The sequence below is a fragment of the Pyxicephalus adspersus genome, chromosome 1 (assembly GCF_032062135.1).
Source record: "Pyxicephalus adspersus chromosome 1, UCB_Pads_2.0, whole genome shotgun sequence".
Lineage (NCBI taxonomy): Eukaryota > Metazoa > Chordata > Amphibia > Anura > Pyxicephalidae > Pyxicephalus > Pyxicephalus adspersus.
The window spans coordinates 136,461,536-136,485,387 of NC_092858.1; the positions used below are offsets into that span (position 1 = coordinate 136,461,536).

Below are 23,852 nucleotides of genomic sequence, written 5' to 3' on the forward strand. Positions count from 1 at the left end.
AAAATCACACTAAAGTGTGCTGAGAGAACACGTGCCACATAATTGTGCATTGCATTACTACAGACCATTCATTTTACATTGGTCCCACAACAGGAGAGATAACTCATAGCCCACAGCGAAGCATGTCATGCCGTGTACAACACAGCAGTGCATTTTGTAGATGGACAGGATTTACTACAACTTACTGCAACAAGATAAGAACAGGCTTCACGCATGTATATGCCCCAAGAAAGAACATTTAAATGTAAAAAATCGACCTAACTGGTTGCAATACACAACATAATAGCATATGCCTTTTCCCCATGTATAATAAATATGCCCCACTGAGAGTCAAAACACAGAACCAAGCCAGCATCAAACAATTCAGGCACTTTATTACACTAAAACACAAACTGTGCAACATAACGTTAAAACTAACAAACAAAGAAACAAACAAAAAAAAAAAACAGTATGGAGAAAATTCAAACAAAAACATGCTGTCATTGAGGAATATGCACAATAAATAGGACACTCAAAGACGGGATGATCTTTGCTGGAAAAACATTGTTTGTACTGCATTGCATATGTTTTTTGTTTTCTTGCAAAAAGGTAACAGGGAAACTAGTAATCTTCCATCTCAATGCCATCTTTACAAAAATGTGAAAACCGTAAAAAAGTTGTGCAGCATTCCACTACTGAAAAATAGTTATTTTCTTTTATCAAGACTATTGAACTTGTAATGCCAGTGCTCTTGAAAGTCACATATCTAAATCTAGAAGTCTTTTTTATGTAGCATAGTCTTCATGAAATCAAGGGAAGAACATTATATTCTTGCAGCGGGGTTCCCCCATCCCTGTGGAGAGAAATGACAGAATGCATGAGTGAAATATTATCCAACTAGTATAAAAATCTGACACAATGATTCATATAACAGTCTTGTTTGTCTATTGTAATGACACAAGGAGGCACAGCGGAAGCATGAATAAACCCAACTAGCAGACAAATGCTGAAATGCTGATCTGCCCAATAGGTGGTAAATTCAGCATTCATATAACCAAACTACAGTTATTTATACACATCAATTACAAACAAGGTGAGATATGTAATAGAAAATACTTCCATTAAGTAAGGTGTTCAAGTTGTTATGCTTTAGTCTTGTGATCCTGGAACTCAGAAATAAACTTTTTGGACATAAAGAGTCTTGCAAACCAAGGAAAGACTAATTTACGATTTAAGATGTTTTAGTGGCGATACCATAAATGACAAAGCTTTCTGCAATGACTAATTATCATTAAACATAAAACATCATTATCATTAAACATAAACATCATTATACTAATGATGAACTAACAGTAAGAGCAATAAAACAAGTGGAATAAATCAGGTTCCAGCAGGAAACAAAAGAAAATGATCAATTCTCATCTAGGTCAGTGTTTCACTGAAGAATTTCAGGTCTTCATCATTCATTCATTATTATATCCACAACACAGAGTACACTAGTGGTGGTCAGTGGGAAGACTGCCTCCTACATTGCTGACCAGTGGGAAAAATGTCACCCTTACAGATAGCCAAAAAGATCACTGGTATCACTTAAAATGACCGGAAAGTCACAAACTGCACATTGCTAAAGAAACCCCTAGCAACCTCTGGAGGAACCCTGGTTGAGAAACAGTGGTCTAGGTTATCAAAAGGCCTCCAGGAAAAAATACTTGGGTTGTGTATGAAACGTTTGTATCCACATATCAATAAAAGTAGTGCAAAGCCTAAAAAGACATTTTTTTGTAAATATATCTAGTTTTTGAGGCAAACTCGGTACTGAATGCTCACATTTTACAGTTCAGGTTTGCTGCAGTTGTACTAATCTCTGTGGAAGTCCCCACAGTAAAAAAACAGAATTGGTCTTGCAAATTATAAGGTGAAGATAGTACCTTTACCTGTAAAATGCTGTGATGTTTGATTTCCTTCATAAATGGGCATTAATGACAATAGGTATATGCCATGTCTAATTTCTTTGTACCAACTCTATTCTAGCAGCCAAGGTTAAAAAAACTGACCATCGTGGGTTGATTTAGGATGCAATGTAATATACAAGAACCCCTGAGTGGAGGCACAGTTCCAGCTGTGGTTGACACTGGAGGTTGAGAGTAAAGAGAAGAAGTCTCTTCTTCAAAAAAGAGATTTTGGAGCTAGTTATGAGGCCTGCTGGGTCCAGTTCAAGGCATACTGAAGCTAGAGAGTTTCCCTGGTTTGACAGCATTGATTCTTCAGCTGGAATACTACCGTGTTTCCCCGAAAATAAGACACTGTCTTATATTTTGTTGGGCTTCCAAAAACACACTAGGTCTTATTTTCAGGGTAGGTCTTATATACTTTTTTTAATGAAAAAAAACACTTACCATATTCATGTAGAACAATGTACATTTGAGAGTTTTATATGGTGACCCAATTGTAAATTAAACTCTTCATTGATTCATTGCTACCGGTATTGGTTACTGAATTCAGCATTTCTCTTCTTGCACTGTTACTGTATTAAATCAGCCAGCTTGTCCTTACAAACCTAAAATCAGCACAAAATGTGGCTGGGGCAATGATTGCTCACATTTTTATTTATTTTATTTTTTTTATACCGTAATTGTGCTGGTTAAAATAAAAAAAAAAAACTTGCCTTATCAGAAGACGCGAGCCGAGTTCCTGGCTTCTGACAGGCGAAGTGCATGTAATATCACTCCGCCTGTGACAGGAGCCGGAACTACAAGGCAAGCATCGGCTTGTGCGGCTCCGGAGTGTGTACGCCCGCTGTCTCCCGCTCGGTGAGTATTTTTTTTTTCTTTTTCTACTAGGTCTTATTTTCGGGGTAGGTCTTATTTTCGGGGAAACACGGTATGAGGTGTAGCTCTTGATCTTGTATCCATTGAAAATACTGTTTTGTTGTGCTGTAAAAGCATATGTAATGGGCAAAGTCAGCTCCCACACCAAATTCCACACAGATATGGAAGTATTCACAATCTGGTTCTATATGCCTACATCTGATCATGTGCAGAAATTATACAATCACTTCACTATGTCTAGCACAGATCAGATTTTTGTCTTTGTTGCAGAACTGTCTTTAATACTGTGTTTTATCCGATCTCTTGACATATAGAACAACCTGAACTCAAAGTGGGACAATCGGTCATGTCTTGGTAGGCACTGTTGTTTCAATCTCCCTAAAAAAATATGCATATATAGACTAAAAATCTGAAACAGCCTAAAAAGACAGATTTACCAAATCCTGCCCCATATGGTCTGGTGGAAGTGTATTCTTGGATTGCCTATTGCACTGGTTGATGTAAAAGGAGCTTGATTTACATGGCATGTTTCTATCTTCATGCCTTTATGTCAGTTTTGTATTTAGTTTTGTGTTTATATAGAACACATAGGTGCTTTTGTAAACAGGATTTATATATAGTAAACAGGCTAATGACTGCCTTTTCAGCAAATCTCTTTCTTGAATATTAGAAGCTATGGCAGGTCTACATGATATAATATATACATATAAAGCTCCAAGAGGCACATAACCTATTTCTTCCAATAAAACAGTGCCACCCAGTGGAAACAGATATTACTTCATCTGTCTCAAGCTTTGCTTTTACCTACATTGCACTTTAAGATGAGTGCTCTTAATATTTTTATTGGGTAACATGGGCTTCTCTTTCCATTTCTGACTAAAGATGTGACGGCCTATACCAGTAACAGATTTATGAATCACTTGCTCTTTTCAACTCCAAATTTAATGAGGCAGATGACAGCTAATAAAAAAAAAATAAAATGTAATGACCATAACATTTCTGTATTAAATTAAGCTGAACACTGAGAAATGTCTCAAGCAGGTGAACGTAATGTCTGTGTGGTGACTACTGGGTGTGGATAAAGCAGTTAACAGATCAACCCAAAAATTAAGAATGGAAGGTCACAAAATGAGAGGTTTAAGACACATGAATTACATTTCTAACAAAAACAGTATAAAAAGATGAATTACGCCATCAAGTTTTTGGTGTTCGAAAATAGCTTTAATAAAGTTTTCAGTAAGTTTACTGTTAGCTCCATCACATCAACCGCTGGCAATATTTAGGTGTCTAATGGAAATGTCAGCTAAATAGAAGAGTTTCCAGCCTGTAAGTTATATCTGGTTACATTTAAGGGACGACCCATCCATGTTTTATAGTAAAGGAAGGTCTGCAGTCTTTAGATCTAACAACTTTTATGCAAGGACTGAGAATCTGCTTTAGAGGCCTGTGTTATATATTGCACAGAACAAACTAATAAATAAGGAGTAAGATTTAAACTTGGATTTAAAGGTTAAAAGTAACTGGAAAACCAGTTACTGAACCTATAAATGTTGGAAAAAATAAATACCATTAAAAATAAATTTATCTGGCAGGAATAGATGCATAGAATTATCAGTACCTTACCAGGTAAACACCCAGGCCATGGACCTGCACAATCCTCTAGCTTATTGACTGGACAATAATGCATCAGAAATACAGATCATCCTTCTGCCCTTTTTAGCATGTACACTGCTGCAGACTGATTGGCTCTTAGTGCTGGTTTCTTCTTTCCTGGACTATACATTTCATGTTCCTTCTTTTGATTAATACAGGACTGGTACTTTAACAGCAGGAGAGTAGATAGCTTTAACCTAGCATTTTTATTATAACTGATAACCACAATAATATAAATAACATAAATAGAATGTACATAAAGTTTTTGGGGAGGATAAATAGTAAATAGGAAAATGAGAAAAAGCTGTTAGGTGCCCCAATGATCTGGTCATGTGACTGAAAGTTTAGGCATATGGTCATATGATCTCAGACAATGAGGAGGAGCAGCAAATCCACCCCTTTAACAAACATCAGTTCTTCAAATGCCAAAGCTGAAGAAAATCTGGAAAAGTATTTTCTCTAGGGAAGGAAACCATTCTTGTCTTTAGTTATGTATAATTTCAGACTTAATGTAAGAATGAAAAACATGTATGAAAAACATTCCCAAATCATTTTTTATGCTGAAGCTAATAACCCCATCAAGCATGATAACCAGTACCATAGATTTATTCTAAAGTAACCTGAAATGTAAAAAATATAAAAATGTCTCTTACCTTGTAAGGCGTTCTGCTCTCATCAGTGTCTTCAATAGTGTTCCTTGACGTGTAGTACTGGTTAGAATTTCCTCTGTAGTATGTACCCTGCAATTGTCAAAAACCATATAACATAAAATATATTCAGTACATATATAATATATACAAAGATACAGTGTGATATAGATTGCAGAGCACTATGAGGGAAAAAAAAAACATATTTTATAACAACATATTTACTTTTTCATATACAGCACAGTTGATTTACTCAAAAGACAACTATACCATTAATGAATTGTGACAACTTTCCCCAAGTACAGCTTGCCAGCTCAGATACTCTTACTCTTTGCAACCCCTATTTAATGTACAGCGCTGCACAATATGTTGGCACAATATAAACACTGTTTAGTAATATTAATAATAATGTATGTTTTACTAGTAACGTTCTGTGGTTCTAGCCGGGATGCACTATGAAGAACCCTAGATCTTGAAATAAATATTTGAGTTAGTGGGCTGCACTGGGAGGGGTGGTGGGGATAAATAAAAGGCAATTGTTACAACAGTACAGTAGTCCTGGCTGGTGTTTAGGAAACAGTACAGTAAGTTTATCTGCAGTGAGTTACCAAATGATTATTGTATACTACCACTGTACTACTGAAGAGCTGAAGAGCCTATGCGAGCCTTCAGTTCAGTTTGGCAACAAGATCACAGCATAGGATAGCTCCACAGAGTCTGCTGCCCCAGGCTAAGAGAGTATGCAAATTGGGGTATTTAGTGGTGGGTTTCGGATTTTAAAGAGTTTTTAGGGAGTTAGGGGAGGTTAGATTTTTCTGCCTTCTGGTTTAAATGCATTGCAATAACTGTAAATATTATAACAGGTATAAAATAAAAAAAGGATGAATATTATGAATTATCATGCTGTGATTGGCATGGGTTTTAAGAAGAGTTTCATGAAGAATTTACCAGGCTCCATTAAAGTACAAATTCAGGTCTGCATTTATAGCAAAGGATATGTACATCAAATCATGTATATTGCACCATGCTTTATTCCTAGAAAAGCTCTACATATACATAAAATACCTAATTATCCGTTAGAAATACTCTAAATTCCTAAAATTCTGTTGTAAGCTGAAATCCAGCATTTTTCTAGAAAGAGTGATATCAGTCCTGCTGTGTTTTTCTTACCAAACTACTAAGACCCTCTTACTTTTAGATCTCCAGTACATAAAGGCTAATTGTTATGTTGTCCCAAGAAAAGACTGGGATGGCTAATTACATTTCTGCAGGAAGTAAGCTCTGGACACAGGACAAATCTAAACTCAAGACATACTCATAAATTTTCATTTATCCAACAGATATAACAAAATGATGTCTGTGTTAGATATACCAAACCAGCAGTGAGCAAATAAGAGAGGTTACATGTATGTTAGGATGCAATTTACAGAAAATACAGGTACGGGAGCATTAAGGTTAGAATATTTTTCAAGTACACCTATAAGGCCATCATGTTGTTGGTTTCCATCTCTCCCAGTTTGCTGCTGTAAGTACAGTAATATGGTGCCAACTACATACATCAATATCTTTTATCTGTAGGTTTACCAGTAAGAAACAAGACAAGGTCTAAAAAAAAAAAAAAAGCTATACTCATAACTTCACAAAGGCTGTTATGACTCATTAATGGGTGGTATCCAAAATGATTTCACTAGTCCTTGACACTAAATCCTGAAATGACGTCCTCCACCATAAAATATGGTGAACATTGCCGCAAATTAGGAAATACTGAATATGGGTAACATTACACTTGAAGTGTCTGGGTGTATCGCAGGACTGTCGTTACCGAACAATCAAATAAAGTTATAAGAATTTAAAAAATATTTGCATTACATTCTTGGACTTGAACATTGTCACACAAATTTCCATTTTATTATCAGTCATTTACTATTTATATAAACAAAAGTTCTATTATTTTAAGGTATACATAAACAGTACAAAAAATAAATAAAAAAGGTGACCTAACTAGATACCCCACAGGCAGGCCAAAGATGAGCTAACTCATTTCCATGAAAACACATGAATAAATTTGATTTACTAGTTAACAAACTAAAAATGTTATAAGCTATGCCAAAGTATTCAGGCCTGCCCTCTGAATATGAATCCAACACATCCTAAACAAGAACTTTAAAATCCATCCATTTATTGCTGAACTCTAGGGAAACAATGACCCCTGTAGTTGGGCTTCCCCAGCACTGAAAGGGTTTAGTGTTCATTTTGTGTATTGGGGACATAAAAAAGTAACCTATACTTGCCTTATTCCTCACCCCAGCATAATTTTGCCCAGCTGCATGACCAAACTCCAAAGCAACTTCTCTTCACTGCTATGCTAGTTGCAGGTACTCTGTCACTATATACAATACAGGACTGCTAGTCCCACAAATCAAAAGCAGGGGAGAGAGGACAAGGGCCTCAGTCTCATAGGAGAAAAGTACCAAAACTACCTAAAAATAATATTTTACCAAAAGAGTAGTTGATACTTGAAGCAGGCTGGAGAGACAGTCTGTTGTGACCTAAACAATCCACTCAATGTAGACCCCCATAGAACACAGCTATTGAATCAGAGTGAATAAGCAGAATGCAGTTGTGGGTTTGCGAATACCTCTTCTGGACTACAAACTGGAAAACAAAAGTGTTTTCAAATCACCAGCTTGATGTAGTGAGGTGGGCTGGTTTACTATTACACTTGTATGAAAAACCTAAGCACTAAGCAGGTTGGGTGAGTTCTCTGAATGCATTTCAATGTCTTATTTTTAATCTTGGCAGGAGTACACTAGGAAAACTTAGAATTTAGGATGTATACACGTTGTGGGAAAAACATTATCTTACCCTAACAGGAGGCCTCCCTGTTGCCTTTCGAAAAGGTGGCCTGCTCACCCTGGATAAACTCTGAAATTCTCCTGTTTCCTGGTGCGGAAGTGCATAATAGCTGCTTGAAGTGTCACTATAAAGGACAATGAAAAGACTGTCAGTTTGGTGTAATTGATATATTGTACAGAAATCCCAGCACAAAGATAAATGTATCAAGTGGTAAACCTCTGCGGAATGGAATTTGAATGACCAAGAGAGTACAATGTTTGATAAATATTAACATAATGACATATATCAATCATAAGGAAGGCCCAAAGTCTGCAGGTTCTGTAATGGATTCCAGTATTGCTGGTGATAATCAGAATGTGCAGAGAGTTAAAAGCAAAACCCAAATGTGATACAGAGATCTCAGTTTCAGAATGCCAGACTGGTGACTGTGGCACATTGGAGAAGACATTCTTTGTCCTAAGGGACAAAAGGTTTTCTCTTTCTCATGATCTTGATAGCAAGTCCATTCAAAATAAATGGCTGCAGCTCCACATAAACATTCTATATAGAAATACTGATTAAGTGTTCCCATACACAAAATGATCTCAAACCACCATTTCCTATTTTAAGATTATTTTAGGCCATGAATATCATTACTTTCTTTCCCTATAGTCAACTGTACATCCAGAACTTCTAGTATATAGAACAGATACTCCAAAATATTATGACGTACAGCATAGTGCAGGGGCATAATGAAGTGACTGGCATGGCTCTGGACAATATAATAAATTAAGGAATCAACCCCTCATGTTTAAGGTTTGCAATGGAAATGAGACATGTAGATACATTTTATTTAGGAAGGTACACCCAAGGAATGGCACAACTCATCATAACTTGCCTATCTTTTCACTGCTTCTTGAGACTTATTACATTGACATTATTGATTCCATCACTGCACTAATGATGACCTGCAAATCTGAAATAATTGTATGCAGTCTGGAAAAAAAAACCTTCCAAAATACTAGAGTATACCTTTGCTATAAACCAGATGTTTTTATGATTTTTTTTTATCTCCAACCATGGGAAGCTATATAAATAAATGTAAAGGTTGTACAAGTAAAAAGTAAGAATAGCAAGGATTATGTAACAAATCTGACCAATCCTTAGGTTAACGGTATTTAGTCGGTGGCTGATACTAACCGGTCACCATAGTTAGCATCTGTAGTACCATTCTGTTCACTGTGCAGTCTCTGTTTCCGCCTCCTTTCTATATCATGCCGTAGGTCATTTGGATCTTCAATTACTTTATGGCTTGCCTGGAAAAAAAAAGGAACAAAGATCATTAAATATTATATGGATCCAACTGCTAAAATCTCATATAGGTCGTAACATGTTATTGTAATTTTAAAGCAAATTTCAATAGTGTTCCTGCCTTCTAGGTTAGGAAGTCACTACCTCCTGCTACATGGTGTGAAGTATAATTTTGGTGAATTTGCTGGTAATGTGAGAAGGATGCAGTCTGGAATAAAATGATCTATGTCTAACTACATATTATATGTAAATACAAAGAAAGGTGAACACTTAAATGATGTACTGGGATATGTGCAAAAATGTACTAACTCCTAAACCCCACTGGATGGCCCAAATAGGAGTCATAGTTAAGAATGCTTGTCCATCGTATACTGTACGGTGACTGCCTACAGCTGTCTGCAGTTCAAGTAGAGCAGAAATCCCTCTACAGGGTTCCTATCTATCCAAGATCATCTGCCATCCTGCAGAAGGTGGTTATTCCTAGACAAACGCTATACATCAGAAACAGATCCATAATTTGCTTAAATGAGAATTATCCAGTGATTCTACATACATTAGCAGCACCACATTTCTCAGTAACATTTTTAAAAGGACCACATACGGCAGAATTTTCTACAACCTCAGAAATATTGAGATTTATTATACACATGCTATTGTGACTCAGCTACTACTAAATGCTACATAAACCATATTAGAGTCTCATTCATAAAAATAGCAAACAAGTGTATTTTAAGCTATTTAATCCAATCTAAGGGGTTAACATGTAAAACAAGTTTTAATGAGATGCTGACTTTCATTTGGCTAAGGGGCAAACTTCAGACAAGTTAAGCAGACTTATAAAAAGCTAAAGATGAAGTCACACTGGCTTAGATCATACAATAAATATAGGAAGAATCTTGAGGCAGGGTGATGTAGGGGTAGAAAATGCATGACATTTAACATCTTGTTACATCTACAGTATGGAGTTACATGTAACAAAGTGAAGTACACTTGTCAGCCATATGCCATTCCTACTGCTGGAAACAGCACCAGCGTCTTTGTCAGGCGTAAGCATTATATATATTCCCAATCTACGTCACCTGATCTCCCACTTGCGCAGTGGCAGATCGGGTGACGCAGGAAGAATAACCTGGAAAAAGAGAAGATAAGAAGTCGGCGCCCGGCACTCCCTCTGCCCCAGGCCTAGAAACCCTACATTGAATACTCTATTTGATGGTGATCACCAATAAAAAGTCATCGATCTTCCATTAAAGATTAAAGACAGATACCAGGACGACGCAGGGCGCGATGGAAGAAACCTCCCGACAGACTGATCTGCAGGATTGAAGGTAAGTGTTATTTTTTTGTTTAGTTCTCTCAGGTTCTCTCTGTGGGGTACAGAACAACCCCCATCCCAATGTATTAAAGAAGAAAAACATTCTCTGGTCCTAATGCCAACAATACAATAAAATTGCTGCTCAGCCAAAGATACAGTATAACAATTGTAACAAATAAAACAAAAAATATTACTAAGTAAAAGGCATCCCATTTGCAGCATTCCTACAAAAACACTAACAGCTTGAACATGGATGCAACGAACGCATGGATGTACCTATCGCATCCTAGGTTTGAAGGCTAAAAACCCTAAAAAAATGCTAAAACTTTAAACCCACTTGTCCACCTTGTGTGCAAAGAGACTTTATCTAATGGTATTATCTAGTACAATCCAGAGTAAAAATACCCCTAAATTCCACCAACTAACAAGGTTCAAGACATTAGCTAGGATAAAGTTCCCTAAATTCCACTAACTAACAAGGTTCAAGACATTAGCTAGGATAAAGTTCCTTATGGCACTTTTAAATTAAAGCTGATGCAGGTTTCATAAAAATAGAAACCCTACATTGAATACTCTATTTGATGGTGATCACCAATAAAAAGTCAAAGATCTTCCATTAAAGATTAAAGACAGATACCAGGACGACGCTGGCCGCGATGGAAGAAACCTCCCGACAGATAGATTCATCTGCAGGATTGAAGGTAAGTGTTATTTTTTTGTTTTGGGTTTACTTCCGCTTTAAGAACTGTCATGGTGACAATTGTAAGACCCAAAGCCTACAGGTACGTTAAAAAGAAAGAGATCCATTTTTAGAGGAGTAAGAAAGCAAATATTATCATAACATTAAGATAGTAACCACAGCAAACACTGTAAATATATGTAAGAAATCAGTCTAGCATGACTGAAGTTTAATAAGTGACATATTATTCATTCTAAGATATACTTTAATAGAATTCTTCGTCATCACAAACAAAAAAAAAAAAAGAGGTGAGAGATATAGGAGGCTCTGTACCAGATCACTTGGTGTAATTTTTCAAATGCACAATTTAATAACACTTACTGGGGTAACTTCCACAGTTTTGTGAAGAGATTTGCTCTGAAGCTCTTCCAAAGAAATATCAATTCTCCTAAAAAAAGAGGAGAAAAAAACAGTAATGGACTATTGGCAGAACTTAACAATTTTTTTTCCAGGTCCCTTCCAGTCAATGACGACTATGAATATTGGAACCTATCTGTATCTATTACTATATTACATGGGGTAGTAGCAGCTTTGTCATAATGAATGCCCTCTGGATATGTTCTACATTATTACAGAAAGCATGTCTTACCGCCCATCCTTCCCTAACTATTAAGATCTGTCATTTACAGCTAACCCAAGAATGAGGATAAAAACACAAAGGTGGAGTCACACAATTCAAAGTGTTTAGTCAGATTTAAACAACAACTGGATAGACCACAGAAAAATATCCTGGGTATAAATAACAATGGGAACTACTGTGGAAAGCAAAGGTAAAGGTCATATTTAATGTGTAGTGTATTTAATGTACACTAACAATGTGTTTCTTTAGAATTACCTAGGAATACTGTTTTTGTTTATGTCTGTTGACTGTTCTTCAGCTAGTTTTTAACAAGTTCTTGAAGAAGGAAAGAAGGGCTAGCTTACCTGTGAATCTCTGGATTTGTTTGTGGTATAGGTTTTTCAACGTTCACCTCCTGTTTATTGCTTTCTGCTTGCAGCTTGGTGAAACGTTCATGAAGTGACATACCAACTGATCTAAAATGGTTTGCTAGAAATTGAAGATAAAAAATAAAACTTTCATCATATTCTGCATACTTTAAAATTATTAGTACAGCCCAACAATAAACATATCTTGTTTGCTCCCTTTCGGTCTGGTAAAAATAGAATTGAAAGTCTTTTTGTATAGTTGTTCAGTAAGTGAAAATAATACCTGTTAATAATAATATATCTAATATTAACCTCCCAACCGTTAAGCCCGAACTTTTCCGTGCTAAAAAAAGTTGCAATTATCGTTAACCCCGAACTTTTCTCACTATATTAAAATCCCCACTTACCTGGTCCCGCTGTGCTCATCCAGCGTCGTGTCCGTGTTCCAGCGTCGTCCTCCAGCGTCGATCTCCCTCTCCAGCGTCGGGTGCCTTCTCCTATACCAGCGGGACCGGTAAGATGCCGGCCGGCTTCTTACCTGGTCCCGCTGATCATCCAGTGTCGTTCTCGTTCCAGCGCCGGGTGATCTCTGAAACAAGAAGCCGGCCGGCGGAGGAAAAAAAAGCCGGCCGGCTTCTGTCTGCGTGCGTGATGACGTCGGCGCGTGTGCGGGAAATTCAAATTCAAACTCATTCATTCATTTTGTATTGAATACAAACTCCTGTATCCAATCCAATACAAAATAATTAAAAATAAATACAAAGTATGTATTTTGTATTGGATTGGATACAGGAGTTTGTATTCAATCCAATACAAAATGAGAGTTTGAATTTTGTTCTCATTTTGTATTGGATTGAATACAAAGTCCTGTATCCAATCCAATTCAAAATAATAGAAAATATATTTATGTGGTTTTGTCTATAGGTATGTGACGTTGGACACTAGGGAGGTGTTTTAGAAAAATATATTACTATACAGTACACCGAATTATCGCATTTTCAGTATTTTTCATTTATTTATGTATTCTTGTTTAAGCTGAATTTTGTGTTTTTCCTTTAATTTTATTAAAAGTAATTTTTTTTTTTTTTTTTACATGATTGTGTGTTTCAAACATTTTTTATATTCATTATATCTACTAGACCCCTATTCAGACATATTTCTGTAAGTTACAGGTCTACAATTTAAAAAAAAAAATTTCATGAAAACCTGTAACGCTTTTGGTACAGAAATCTAGACATCAGTGTAACGCCCAGGTGGTTAATATTGTCATAATTATTTAATAATATATTGTCTTCTTATATTAGTTCTCTCATGTTCTCTCTGTGGGGTACAGAACAACCCCCATCCCAATGTTATAAAGTAGAAAAACATTCTCTGGTCCTAATGCTAACAATAACAATGAAATTGCTGCTCAGCCAAAGATACAGTATAACAATTGTAACAAATAAAACAAAAAATATTACTAAGTAAAAGGCATCCCATTTGCAGCATTCCTAAAAAAACACTAACAGCTTGAACATGGATGCAACGAATGCATGGATGTACCTATCGCATCCTAGGTTTGAAGGCTCTTTTAAGTGGGAATTTTATTAGTAAAATTCTTTCAGAAGTTAAATATCCTTAAAAATGCTAAAACTTTAAACCCACTTGTCCACCTTGTGTGCAAAGAGACTTTATCTAATGGTATTATCTAGTACAATCAAGAGTAAAAATACCCCTAAGTTCCACCAACTAACAAGGTTCAAGGCATTGGCTAGGATAAAGTTCCTTATGGCACTTTTAAATTAAAGCTGATGCAGGTTTCATAAAAATAGAAACCCTACATTGAATACTCTATTTGTTGGTGATCGCCAATAAAAAGTCAATGATCTTCCATTAAAGATTAAGAAGCCTCAGTCTACTAAAGTTTTACAAAAACTTTGGTGCATTACAACTGAACCAAATATTGTAGTTTTTACCTAAAGAATTATTCCTTTGATCACTACAACTTGACCAATGCAATAAAACTCCCAATAATTTCCTCAGTTGCTACTACTTATGGTTTTGACATACTTTCTGACAGACTTCTATTTCAAATATAATCCTCTTTACGGAAGTTTAAATGAAATCCTTGGACCCTAGACTTCCCACATAGAGTGGCAAAATAAGTTATTGTCCCAAAATACCATGTTTTTGTCTGAGAAACTCTCTAACTAAATAAAGTTGATCGTCTCAGCATACAATTTCAGCCAAAATGATAATTTGAATGAATAAATCTGAAAATAATCCAAGTTTAAAGAGGCATAACTAAAACATGTGGGCTTGAAATAATCAGAAGATGGTGGATACAAGACTAGGTAAATAGATGACAAAGATGATGCATTTCCCTTAGCAAAAGGAGCAGTCAAGACATTTTTTTATTAGCTACACACTGTTTATATAGGTTTGGAGAGGCTCTATAAAAAACCTTCATGTTGTATCACAGGCTAGATACAATTCTCAAATCTTTTTTTTTGTTGCATACATTATAAATGCATCTAGTGGTTTGAAATTTCTGGTCTCATTCAGTCACCTCTTTAAAGTATTTCTCAAACCCCCATCTGTTCTTATCTGTGAGGGATACATACTAAAGCCAGAAATCCATAGCACCATCTGGTTCAGTTCATTTCTATGCAATTCAATTGGATGCCATGACTTCATTTTCTACAGTCTGGGAGCCCCAGACATGTTACCATGATGACCCAGGTTTACAGTATTCTCCTAAACCATGCATATGTTACACATTTTGTACAGTTATCTAAGGATCTAACTGGGATTAAGCTGGGTGGGAAGAAGCTGAAGGTGGGTGGTAGCCCCTGTATTGTGACTCAACTCTTCAGCAACCACTCAAAAACTTCAGGGTGGTTACTGAAAAGTGCAGGGTGGTGCACCCAGCTAAAAGGGGCTGGGGAGAAAGCCGTTATCCCCCAGGTCAAAATTTGCTGATGATGATTTCAATTGTGTAGCAACTTTTTGCCCCCAAATGAAAAAGCCTGCTACATTTAAGCATTAACAACTTTAAAAACTTATTTGAAAAAACGTTGAAAATGTTTAGCGATACCGTTTTACCTTTAACTTCATGAATGATGGTAATAATTTCCTGAGTACATTCAGAATTAGGTGCATTAGTGCTAGCTTGCTGTGAAGATTCTAGGTGTTCAAATACTGGATGGAACGTTTCCTTTCCAGCAACAACAAGATCCTGAGACAGTTGTCTGTCCTTGGAAGTAGAATTTCCCCTGTAAAGTTGAAAATTAAATTAGAAATTTGAAACATAGTTATGTTAAAGTTCAATACTACAGGTATACAAGTAAAGAGAGGAAAGAAAAGACATGCTTTTTGGCAGTATAGTGCAAAATCAATTATGGTTTATTAACACATACTTTAAACCTAGGTACAACATAGACCTTCTATGCTAAAGAACTGGGTTATACATCATAGTACCTCATTTTCACGTTCCTAGTTCAATCTTCCTGATAAAAATATTAGTTGTAGATATATATATATATATATACATACAATACTACAGGCACTAACTATAAGGTCTATACCGCACAGTTCTCAGCTCTGGGTCTTTTTTACTATAGAGTTACAACTTGGCTGCTGCAAATCTATTAGGTATAGTTAATATAGTTACAGCCCCATTCAATGGCCTCAACACTTGGATGAAGAAAGCTGGAGATCCTGACATATAAAAAAGCACAGGGAAATATAGTCTATCATTCTTCCAAGATTTAAATAATAATTCTGGTGAATTCATAGTTTAAAAGTAAGAGAAAAAGGTTAACTTCCATTGCCGACCACTTTCTGGAATTGATAGTTGCCTGATTGTCTCGGATTTATTACATGGCTCAATGCAGCTAATACAACAAAACATATCTACATACTAGACTTGGGTTAGTGACTACAAAAATAGCAAGCCAAGCAACTAACATTTTCAGGCATGTTGCTGTTTAATAATATTATTTACACGGATGACCATTGCCTGATAATTAGTGTTTCATGCATAGCGCTGATTTGTACTTTGTATGGATTAACAAACTTATATTGATCACTAAATATAAAGACCCACAAGGTACCTTTTTTGCATACTGTTATCTGAAATCTGATTCTCCTCTGACAGTTCCTGTCCCTGGACGGCATTAGATGGTGGTGGAAGGTGTCTGGGTTTGTCCCTTTGCTCGTGAGGCTGTCTAGAAAAGAGACAATGACCATGACCTCTAAAATTGTATTTTATTTTTTAATATACAGCTTAAGAAAGAACAGTTCAAAACAGAGGCAAGGAGGTAAAATGTGCTGCTTATGGATAAAAAATGCTTAGAGAGACTACATACAGATGGATATGCGCACATTGAAAAGCTTACAGAATGTTGTCAACAGCTGGAGAAATGCAATCATTTAGGTTAGCAAAATAAAAAGAAGCTGTAAGTAAGAACTTATATGATGGATGTATGTACAGATTGATTCTTTTAAAGGTGTCGGCTCACAGCCTGGTCCCTTATTGATGTTTTTTTTTCGATTAGTTACTTCCACAGTTTACAAACTCTGCCAAATAACAAAAATTGGAATGTGGGCAATTTTTTTTAATTCCGTATTTTCAGGGCAGGCATTTTATTTGCAATAATCATAATGAAAATACAAATTCATTTGTGGAGCATTTATTTAGATTAGATTGGTGAATAAACAATGTTCTAGTCTCAAACTATTTACTGGCAGCATAGAGAAGACTTAGGCTATGTACGCACGATGATTCTTGTCCGATTATCGCTTCAGGGCTAGTATCGGACGAGAATCTGACGTATGTACAGCCCCCCTCCAACTTTCTAGAGGATCCACGAACGACAAATGATCAAAATACAAGTGGGGTACCGCTCACTTGTTCCTCCCCCTTCCCTCCTGATTAAGCAGATCGGCTCTGTATGTACATTCATGCTTCTTTCAGAGTCTTTTTTCATTGAAAAGGATTGTGAAAGATCATTTCCAACAACAAAAATCGAACATGTGTATGTAGCCTTAGGATCCAGTACTATCAATGGCAAATACCTTTGTTCCAAGAGACAAATCAAACCATGAGACCAAACCTTTAAACAATAGTTTGTACACATACTTATGTTCAGTGACAAAACAGTAATACATTTAATGGTTACTCAGAAACAAACACTTACCTGGTCACCATTTCTTGCTCTTTCAGGTCACAAACAGGATCCAAATTGTTGATGTAAATTTACATGGAAACATATGTAGCCAATCAATCATGAAACACAATATTTTAGGATTTTTCTTGGATTACATGTTTCAGTGGTGGTGGGATTGACACATTAGATTATTATTTGCTCTATCAAAAATTTGTGAGGTGAGAAAAATGTCATGCGACTTTTCATGCAGACTTGTTTTAGTTGCATCATCTATGAATTTAGGCAGTATTGGAGTGCTAATTTCAAGCTGTAAAATATTATGTTTCCTTATTACATTTGTTTGATTTATATTTATTATCCAAACAAAATTTAGCGTTGTGGATCTTGTTTTCCAATCTAAAGGCTGTGACTTTGTATTAAAGGAAAGACATGATGTTAAATGACCTCTCATTTGTCAAAGTCAATGCAAAACTTCTGGGTTATTTTCATTCAATCCACGTTTTATTCCCATGTGCTCAGTCAACAGGATCCTCCCAGTCATGGCATGCTCGGTTTTTTAATTTATGGTAACATCTTGTACACATTTGGTAAATTCAGTAGGCTCTAATCTATAACAAAAAAGCCATCAGGACAGAGTTTAGGCAGCTGAAAAAGTGTAAAGTACTGTTTTCCTCTTCTCTAAACATCAGAAAGCTCATGTTGGACCAACACTTGATGTCAGCACTTTGTAACCTAATCTGCATCAACAACGAGCCTGTTGTAATGCAAAATATTCAAGGTTAAAACAAACATGAGGACAATTGTAAAGATCAGCAGATTTCAGTCATTTTGAAGAGTTTAAATCAGCAATTTCTTCTCCTTAGACATGGTTGGCCCATTATCCCAAATCTCATTTGATGGCTTGGCCAGAAATAAACAAGGTAATTAACACTGATGACTGTACAAGAGATAGAATCTTGTTTTTAGAACAAGACCATGTTAGCTGTAGCACTTTGCGAAGTTTCCACAAATTAGAGAGATTATGATTGACAGAGGTTACTAGTTATTTTCCAGTCAAGTCCACCCAATGGAAACTTTTGTAAAATTTCCCCCTTTCTTTGGGGAATAAAAACAACGTTTATTCAATCATCAAATCTTCAAACTGCTTTCCAAAGGTAATTGGAGTGTTAGGTCATTGGGCGCGTAAGCCATTCCCAAATATGTTTTCCGCGAAAAATATTAAGCTTGGATGAGGAGTGTTCATATGATCCGTGTGATACGTCATGTATGAAGGGGGCATGACCTTTTAAGTAAATATTTTAAAGTTCTTGCTTTTCATTTTAACTAGCTTGAAGCACTTTGGTTTTCCTTTTTTTTTTTTAACATAGGTTGTGCTTTTTACAATGAACCATATTTTTTCTTGATAGCTTATATTTATTATGTTTCATTGCTACTGTGCTACCACTCACTGAATTTTGATCCATGTGTGTGCATTTCTGCATTGTGCCAACATTTTCTAAAGCCTGTGATGTTTCTCCCATCTTCACAGGAGAAAAAAAAAGCATGAACTTTTTACCTCAGCCTCACAAAAAAACAAAGAAAAAGAAATCAAGAATGGGATTAAGCAAAAACAATACCTATACTTATCCGTTGATTTCTTCAAAGCCAAATTAACAACGAGAGATTCCTTTTCATAAGAGACCTTCAATACACCTTTTGGGTCTGGAATTTGGGAACTTTGGCTTCTCAGATGGTTTGGAGAATTTGCATCCTTAAAGTATTCATCTTCTTGTTTCTTCTGGTAATCTTCTTTTCTTGCCCTTTCCTTGTATTTATGGCTTGTGTGCTTCACGTCGTTATCGTTTTTAGAAATGGTATTATCGTCATGTTTTTTGGAACTGTATTTAGACACTGGTGTGGAAGACTTATCATCATATCTCCTCCTTTCTCTGGTATCGTTATTTAATGTTTTGTGGTGCTGAAACGACCTAGTAAATCCTGTTTTTTTCTCATCGTGTCGATTGTATTTCTCAGCATGGTTGTACCTTTTAGCATGTTCATCTTCTAAATTAGGCTTAGTAAATCTATCTGCTGGTGACCTATGACTATAGTCATATTCAATTTTGGTTAAGGCTCCTGAGTGTTTCTCATGAGCAAATGGAGTTGGATCTCTGTGATCTATGTCTTTTGACCAATCTTTGGTATAATGTGGTCGTTCTTGATGTTCATTTTTCCAGTGGGAACTTCTCAGAGGTGGTCGGAAGTCATGTCGCTCTGCTTCTCTGGCTCTTTTATGAGCTGGCTCATGTTCTCTGTAATCATCCTCAGGATACCTATTTACACAAACCATCATTACATGTGTGAGTAGAGCTAACAATATTAATTCACTTTCTATATTTCAGCAAACATTGCTAGAATATAGCTATGTGCATATGTTACCTCTTCTGAAATGACTTTCTTTCGTGCTCTTCAGGTCTTCTTCTGTGAGATGACAAATACTGGTTTGCTTGGTCATGCTGATTCCAATGGACATCACTCTCATGCCAGTCCTTAATATGGTCTCTGTTGTATGGTCTGTGAAAGTTATCCTCACGTCTTTCTGCTTTAAAGCCATTACTATGTACAATGTTGTTATTAACATTTCTCTCGTGATTTCTGATGTTATGAAAGTGTCTATTATCTTCTCTGTAATCTGAGTTTTTTGTTGGGCATCTTCTAATGCTTTCTTCTCTTCGCTCAGATGAGTAGGCCCTCCTCTGTCGGTTTATTGCCTCAAATGGTGATCTTCTTGGATTGCTGACATATGATCTTTGCTCATACAAATTATCACTGAAGTGATTGTAAGAATCAGTTCTGGGATTGTCCTGCCAAGGCTGTTCGTCCTTCCAGTGTGCGGATCTTCTCGAGTCTCTATGGAAGTCATCATTATTGTGGTAATAATTATGTCTGTTGCACTCTGGACTTCTTTGCGGGGGAGGTCTACAAAAAGAAAAGTGTAAATTAGGCATTTGTTCCCCAGTGCCGACATTTACTTTTATACATATTGTTCTAAAGGAATTGTATTATGTACTCCCACACACAAAACTACACATAATGTGAACGTCTGCCATGGGTAACAATTGATACCTAAAGGAAGGATCTACCTAAAACTTTTTTAGCTATGAGCTGAGTGGAGCAGGGTTCAGTCTTCTGTTATATGGCCTTGCATCTTACGCCAGAGTATGATAGAATGTACTCTATTGTCAGCTACAGGTATTTGTGTTTCCTCTCTCTAGGATAAAATCTCATTTTCCTACATAGAACTGACAGCGTAATTCCTTTTTATGGCTAAACAAACAAACAGAAGTTATTTACCGCCTTCTATTAGAATACTTGTTGAAAAGAAAACATGTGATAGCCAATATTTTCCAGATCTAGTTTGTTTTAGGCTGTTTTCTTATTCCTATTAACAGAACTGTCCGTGAAAGTAATTTTTTTTTTGTCATTTTCTAGGTCATGGTATAACTAGAAGTAACTAGTAGAAGCAAGTCACACTCATTTTGACTTGATCTTGAAGAAAAGAGAGTAATGTAGAGTGATGATGAAGACATTTTTTGTTCAAACTAAATAATCCTTTCCTTGGTGTCAGGAAGTCTGCCGAGGTACCAATCCTATCGATTTACATCAATATATGTGGAATAGTTGTCTAAGGCTCCCACCCAGTTTCTGACACCAAGGATTGGATTGTTTAACTAAACAGGATGGTTCCACAAATTTTAAAGCTACCCCTTGTGTTCTTGGACAATCAATAGGATATGATTCCCAGGGACTTCTTGCGCACTAATAAAAACACTGATCTTATTTACCTGGGCTTCCACCTTGGTGATCTGGATCGTGATTTTGTCATGTTTTATAATTTGACCTGAAAAAAAAAAAATGTCTTTAACATTCAGGACAAATCATCTCTGCAGTATATGGGAGTCTTACATAACATAAAGTAATACATTGATAATTTGTGTGATAAGTCTACACTTATCACATTGGGCCAGTTTTATTAAAGCTCTCCAAGGCTGGACAGGATACACTTTCAACAGTGAAGCTGGGTGATCCAGCAAACCTGGAATGGATTTCTTCAAAGTCAACTGCTATTTGCTAGTAAGTGTTTTGAATCTTGGACCAGATCAATTCCAGGTTAACTGGATCACCAGCTTCACTGATACAAGTGTATCCTCTCCAGCCTTGGAGAGCTTTAATCAATTCAACCCAATATGTGGACAAGAAAAACAGAAAATTTTAAAACCACAAAAGTTTGTCATGGTATCTCTGAACACAGTAACAGATACAATATTTATTTTGCTAAACAAGTTGTCCTTTCTTAACATATTTTAGTATGACTTTTGTTTTTGAAGAGTAACCACCAACCTTATGTGGAATAGGCATTGAAATTCTAAGGTCTTATGTTTCAGGCCATTCAAAAAAAATCATCTGGTCCTTAGCAGGTTCTGAAATTATTGGTATCTAACCTCAGGTGTATAACAAGATACAACAGATTCCCTTGTGTCATTATTTATTTCACAAAAATGAAGCCAAAATGGTAAAGCCATGTGCAAAATACACCCTATGATTCAGTAGCTTGTAGAACCACCTATAGCGGCAATACCTTAAAGTCATACAGAAAACAAGTTATCGTTGTGAAAGAATTTTGGCCCACTTTTCTTCACAACATTGCTTTGCTTATTGAGGTTTGCAGACAGGCATTTATTTTTGCAGATCTCCTAAGATCCCACCACATAATTTCAATTGGGGTGAAGTTTGAATTATATCTGAGGCATTTGAATCCTTTTTTTTTATTTTTTTTTAGCCATTCTGTTGTAGATTTGCTGGTGTGCTTGGGACCGTGGTTCTGTTGCATGACTTAGTTTTGGCCAGCTTCAGATGTCATACAGATATCCTCACATTTAACTCTAGAATACCTTGGTATACAGAGGAGTTCATAGTTGATAGTCAAGGACTACAAGGATCTCAGGTCCTGTGGCTGCAAAACAAGCCGAGGACCCCCCCCCCCCACCCCCACCCCAATTACCATACCTGACAATTGGTAAGAGGTGTTCAGATAACTCTTCCTTAATAGACAGCAACAATTGCTTCTCTAGGACCATTGCTGATGTCTACCCCTCATTGGTATTGTGTTAATTAAAAACCTGAATGTTCGGACTGGACACACGGTACTGCCTGCTACACAAATGTTTCCCTAGAACGACAATTGATCCCAAACAGCCATCTTCTTTACATTCTGCTTATGCACGGGGAACTACTTCCTCCAGAAGTTGTCCAAAACCCTCGACTTCACTCTTGCTGGTATGTCTGGCACAAATTCAGATACAAATTCTCTTTAAACAGCTATTCATCCCTATTTCTCCCATTGTCGGGAAATGGGGATGTCCCTAGGATACTTCGAGAACCCCAAGCGAAGGACCAGGGTGACCTGCGAGCAATGAAAGTGAAATCAGTAGTCAATACTTTGACCCGCAAGGTCATCTCGCAGTCTGCTATTGCTATACCGTTTCCCTCTCTAGGACTACAGTCGTTCATGTATCTACGGCTGAACTGTTATGTAAAATCGGTGCTTAAGAATCTATCCTCCACAGATTGGTCCAATTTATTGGACAAATTATGGGCAGTGCCTAACCCGGCTAAAAAAGCCATCACTGAAACATACAACACCTATAGAACTGTGTTAGATTATGAAAACAGAAATACTGGGCTGTGCCAATGGTTCAAACATTTTCCAGAGCTTACCCCACATGATATATTAAAATATTTTTGCAGAGCTTGGAAGGCATTGTCCTCTTCAATGTATAGGGAAATGACTCTGAAACTTTACCACTATGCATATATTTCATCTAAGAGTTATTACCAGGTGGGTCTCGTTCCTCGCAATGTTTAAAATGTAGCATCTTGGAGGCAGATCTATATCATATGCTGTGGGACTGCCCTAAAATACATTTTTTTGGAGGCAGGTTGCAATGTATGCACTCCAAAAGTTGTTAAACTATTTTTCATTAACCCCTAAATGGGCAATTTTAGAAGAGGTGTTGTTTCATGGTGCAAAGGTTGCCAAAGGCTGCAGGAAACTTTTGATGATAATTTCTCTGGTAGCAAAAAAAAAAAAATATTCTTTATAACTGGATTACAGCAAACCTTCACTTGCACTATATTTAGAAAAACTGTGGTTTGCTTTTGAGATGGAATGGGTTGAAGCTTCTCTGGACAAGGAAACACGGGCGGAGGTTTTTGGGAGTATGGGAATCATACATAGCTAAATTATCTTTGGATACGAGCAAAAGAGTTTGCAAGACCTTTGAACAAAGAGCACGGTATGCCTATCGTCTTTTGGACAATGATCCTTAAATTGTTTGCCGATTGTTGTTTCGTTTTATTTTTGATTCTCCTATAATTTGTAACACCAGCCATATTAGATTGTAACTTTGTCAACCGGCGATTCCA

General features: G+C 36.5%; 1 protein-coding gene across 1 annotated transcript in view; it reads right to left on the reverse strand.

Annotated features, from left to right (window-relative positions):
- Positions 1-357: 357 nt before the first annotated feature.
- Positions 358-23,852, reverse strand: part of BCLAF3 (BCLAF1 and THRAP3 family member 3) — a 53,092-nt gene continuing 29,597 nt past the window's right edge. The window contains exons 3-13 of the mRNA XM_072428084.1: positions 21,212-21,267; positions 19,806-20,345; positions 19,004-19,699; positions 16,332-16,445; positions 15,322-15,491; positions 12,232-12,355; positions 11,629-11,695; positions 9,143-9,258; positions 7,973-8,087; positions 5,114-5,200; positions 358-832 (exon numbers count right to left, since the gene is read on the reverse strand). Of these exons, the coding sequence (XP_072284185.1) occupies positions 803-832; positions 5,114-5,200; positions 7,973-8,087; positions 9,143-9,258; positions 11,629-11,695; positions 12,232-12,355; positions 15,322-15,491; positions 16,332-16,445; positions 19,004-19,699; positions 19,806-20,345; positions 21,212-21,252 (2,100 nt within the window). The 5' untranslated portion in view covers positions 21,253-21,267 and the 3' untranslated portion in view covers positions 358-802. The remainder of the gene's footprint in view (positions 833-5,113; positions 5,201-7,972; positions 8,088-9,142; positions 9,259-11,628; positions 11,696-12,231; positions 12,356-15,321; positions 15,492-16,331; positions 16,446-19,003; positions 19,700-19,805; positions 20,346-21,211; positions 21,268-23,852) is intronic.